The 4,772-nt window shown below is 37.7% G+C and overlaps 1 protein-coding gene across 1 annotated transcript; it reads left to right on the plus strand.

The window, feature by feature from the left end:
• Positions 1-247: 247 nt before the first annotated feature.
• On the plus strand, positions 248-1,351 carry LOC122034737 (protein LURP-one-related 15-like). Its single transcript, XM_042594076.1, has 3 exons — positions 248-553; positions 643-867; positions 946-1,351. The coding sequence occupies exons 1-3, from the start codon at positions 305-307 to the stop codon at positions 1,075-1,077; spliced, it is 606 nt and encodes a 201-aa protein (XP_042450010.1). The 5' UTR covers positions 248-304; the 3' UTR covers positions 1,078-1,351.
• Positions 1,352-4,772: the final 3,421 nt, after the last annotated feature.

A 4,772-nucleotide genomic window follows, 5' to 3' on the forward strand; every position in this document is an offset into this window, starting at 1 on the left:
CTGGATTATATAAAAAAATACACAAAATAAAAATAAAAATCCAAATATGTCCAACAAGATATTTCCCAGAAGCTGCAATACAATCCAGAACTCCGGCTGTCCTATTGCGGTACGCAAACTAGAAGATAAGACACGCGCAATTGAATTTTCAAATATTACCACGCTGACTTGACTTCCCGCCCGCCCGTGTTTACATTCACGTTGAGATATTTATTTAACAAGACTAGAAGGCACAACAGATCTCACCATTAGTACTGAATCACAAAACCTTCACAGAGCCTTGTGCAGCAGCTAGCAAACAACCATGGCGGAATATCAGAACACGGCGAGAGATGCTGCCCCTGCCGTGGTGGTTGTCGGCCGGCAGTTCACCGTTCCGTACGCCATCAATTTAACGCTCACCGACACTAGCCGTTTGTTCTCCACGAACGACCTTTACAAGGTCAAAGACACCAACGGCGACTTGGTTCTCAAGGTGAATGGTTTCTTCTTGAGCACCCGCTGCCTCCTCCTCGACGCCGCCGGCGCCCCTCTCCTCACCATGAAGCCGAAGGTACGAACAAGGTTTAATTCAGCATAAGAAATTTATCCTGCCCTTAAAATTATACTCACGCTCGATCGGTAACTTCTTGTTAATTTTAGGCATTCAGTAGGCACGAAACATGGAACGTATTCAGAGGAGACAGCACCAGCCCGAACGATCTGTTGTTCAAAGTGCGAGCCTCCAAGATATTCCAGCGGAAGAACAACTTTGATGTGGTCTTGGCCACCAACACCCGCGAAGGTGCCCCCTGTGACTTTAAAATAATTTCAAGAAGCAAGACATGCACCATTTGTATTGGCGAAACTGATGAAATCATAGCTCAAGTAAGCAAGCGTAAACAAACAGAATAAAGTTTTTTCTTTTCTTTCTCAACTATATTAATTAATTAATTAATACCGCAGATGAATCGCAAGACGGTAGTTTTTGCAAGTGAAAAATTGGAAATAACAGTGAATCCGAATCAGGATTTCGCCTTCATTGTGTCGTTGATAGTCATCCTCGAACAAATCGAGATAAGTCGAACAGCTGTTTAAGGGGAGTTGATGGAGGAGGCTGGCTGTGCGAGTACAAGGGCAATTGGAGGAGGCAGGGTAAAAAGAGAATTATTCAAACTTCAAAATTAGAACGTAGTACTTATTTTCTTTATTTATATGTATATCACGGGAAATCAATTAATGAAGAATTTTATTATTCTTTTACATCTGTCCTATTGTGTACCTTCTTTCTCTTGTATGGTGCTGTGGATATATGATAATTTATACTGGAAATCTGAATAGAAAAAAAAAAGAAGAAGAATTTTATTGTGCATGAGTTTTTAGACTTATATTAGGAGTATTGTTGATTTAAATTAGGCATATGTATTGATATTGTAAATATGGGGAGATGTTCTCTCTCACGCATGGGTGTGCAAGGGGGAGGGATACAAATATAGGACCCGAATTTACACTGAATCAAGTTGACTCATGTATGAGCATGACCTGCGCACGTTGAATGTCTGACTGATCAAGACAAAATTTGTCCAAAAGAATGAACCAACATTTTGCCACTTGAATCTTATTTTACTACCAACTCAAGATGGTAATGAAAACATTAATATGAAGTTAATGACAATTATGCAACATCTCGACATTAATGGCGATATTAAACTTATTAATGGTGATTTCGTAATGTCTTAGTATTAATGACGATACTAAACTCATTAATAATGATTCGATAATGTTTTGACATTAATGAAGACATTAAACTCATTAATGGAGATATTAAATCATTAATAATGATTCGATAACGTTTTGACATTAATGAAGACATTAAACTCATTAATGGAGACATTAAATCTAACATTAAATGACCATAATTTGGTCCTTCATTGCAGGTAAGGTGAGAGCTCCTATATAAGGATGTTGGATTTTAAGCAAAGGAGAGAATAGCAGCAAAGGAGAGAATAGCGGAAGATAAGCGAACGCGAAAGTGAAAGTAATAGCAAAAGAATTCCTTCACTGTTGTTCCCTGATTCTTTTCTCTTAGTCGTGTATCCGCTCGATTGAACTACTAGTGATAGCACTCAAGTGCATTCTTAGTTCACCATGAATAACTAGTGCGTGGTTCTGGCATTGTATCCTGGGAAACATATAGCTCGAGAGAACTTTGAATTATAGCCGGAGGTGGGGAGAATTTGTTTCAAGGAAACTACGTTAAAACACAGGCCTTGGCATCTTACTCGGTGAATTGCCTTCATGACTCAGTGATCCACTCCCGATTCTACTACGCACCACATCAACTCTACGACTTGAACCATCAGAAGCTTGGCAGAACCAGCTCCGCTGGCAGCTTGAGATTATCCGCTCAGGTCATCTCGACAGATAAGTTAGAATTGATTTTGTGCAATTTCAATTTAGCTAATTTCCCAAAATTTACGGCAGATTGTCTAACAATCTTGAAACAGATTCGGTTTTGTTGAGATGACCATAAAATAAAGTGTTGAAGTATAACAGACTCAACACATTAAGGTTCCCTCCGCCTCGATTGGAACTATGCCAATTAACCATGGGGAAAGACCAGAGAAGTTCACTGGATTGAACTTTAAGAAGTGGCAGCATAAGATGCTCTTCTACTTGACCATACTTAATCTGGCTCAGTTCTTGACCGAAGGCTCTCCTAAGCATACTGGGGATGCTGATGTTTATACCATCAGTATAGTGGAGGCATAAACTTATTTTAAGTTCTTTTGCCGAAATTACATCCTCAATCGCCTTGCTGACTCGCTGTATGATGTATATAGTACGAAGAGAATGGCTAAGGAGCTGTGAGAGTTTTTGGCAAGAAGTAAAAGACTGAGGATGTGGGGGTCATGAAATTCATTGTGGGCTAATTCCTGGACTACAAGATGGTTGACTCGAAGATGGTGATCAATCAAGTCTAGGAGCTTTAGGTGATCTTGCATGAGATCCATTCAAAAGGGATGGTTCTGAGTGAAACCTTCGAGGTGGCTACTATCATCGAGAAACTACCTCCCAGCAGGAAGGACTTCAAGAACTATTTGAAGAACAAGTGGAAGGAGATAAACGTGGAAGAACTCGTGGTTATTGAAGAAGACAATAAGAGTTCGGAGAGGAAATTATTCTCTCAGGTTACTGTGAAAGCCAACGTAATCAAGCATGGTCAAAACTTGAAATGGAAGAACTGCACTCTAAACAAGATGATGGACGCTCTTCTATTAAACTCTGGACTGCTAGAGTTCATGTGGAGGGAAGTTATGTTAATAGTTAATTTCCTTTTAAATAAAGTGCTCCGAAAAAAATAGATAAGAGACCTTATGAGTTGTGGAATAGAAGACAATCATCCTACAAATATTTATGAATATGAGGGTATCTTACCAAAGTTTTGGTGCCTGATTTAAAAAGGATTAAGATAGGAACAAAGACTATTGATTACATATTTATTGGATATGCACATAACAAAAAGGATTAAGATAGGATCAAAAACTGTTGATTGCATATTTATTGGATATGCACATAACAGCAGTGCGTATCCATTTTTTGTGTATGACTCACAAATACCGAATATACACAATAACTTGATAATAGAATCGAGGAATGTCTCATTCTTTGAGCATGTGTTGTTGTATAAGACCCGAAAGTATGCTAGCTTCTCAAAATGGGCATATGAAACATAAGAAGAAGATTATGAGAAACTAGTCGAGGTTGAGATTAGACGGAGTAAAAGAGCTCGAATGGAAAACTCTTATGGAATGGATTTCATCACTTTCATGTTAGAAAGTGAGCTCTGCAGTTGTTTAAAAGTAGTAACCTCTTTTGATGGACCTCACTAGAGAGAGACAATTGCATCTGAGATAGAATATATCTTGCAAAATCACACTTAGAAACTTGTGGATCTTCCTCTAGGAAGTAAATCGCTAGGTTGCAAGTGGATCTTTAAGAAGAAAATGAAGTCAGATGACACAATTGATAAGTATAAGGTTAGATTGGTAATCAAAGGATATCGACAATGAGAAGACCTTGATTTCTTTGATATGTAGTCTCCGGTGTCAAGAATAACTTCTATTAGAGTGTTATTAGCTATTGCCACTCTATGGAACCTAGAAATACATCATATGGATTTAAAGACAACCTTTCCAAACATTGATTCATAAGAGAAAATCTACATGGAGTAACTTGAAAGGTTTTCTATGTGAGGACAGAAAACAAGGTTTGTAAATTGGTGAAGTCATTATATGACTTGAAACAATCACCAAAGCAGTGACATAAGAAATTTAATAATGTCATGAAGGAATGTGGATTCAAAATCAATGAGTGTGATAAATGTATCTACATGAAAACACAGAGAATGACTACGTCATCTTATGCCTATATGTAGATGACATACTTATCATTGTGAGTAATGATAAGTTAATCAAATCCACTAAAGATATGTTGAACTCAAGATTTGACATGAAAGACATAGACCTAGTTGATGTGATTCTAAGAATCAAAATTCTTAGAACAACAAAAGAACTTGTTCTTAGCCAGTCCTATTACGTGGACAAGATTATTAAGAAATCATCAAGGATGATACTACATTGGCATGAACACCGATAGATACGAGTCAACATCTATCAAAAAATCTAGAAGAAAGTATCTCTCAGATAGAGTACTCTCGAGTAATGAAAGTTTGATGTACTTAATGAATTATACATGACCAGACTTAGCCTATCCAGTAAGTAAACTAAGTA

The sequence above is a fragment of the Zingiber officinale genome, chromosome 11B, assembly GCF_018446385.1.
Source record: "Zingiber officinale cultivar Zhangliang chromosome 11B, Zo_v1.1, whole genome shotgun sequence".
Classification (NCBI taxonomy): domain Eukaryota; kingdom Viridiplantae; phylum Streptophyta; class Magnoliopsida; order Zingiberales; family Zingiberaceae; genus Zingiber; species Zingiber officinale.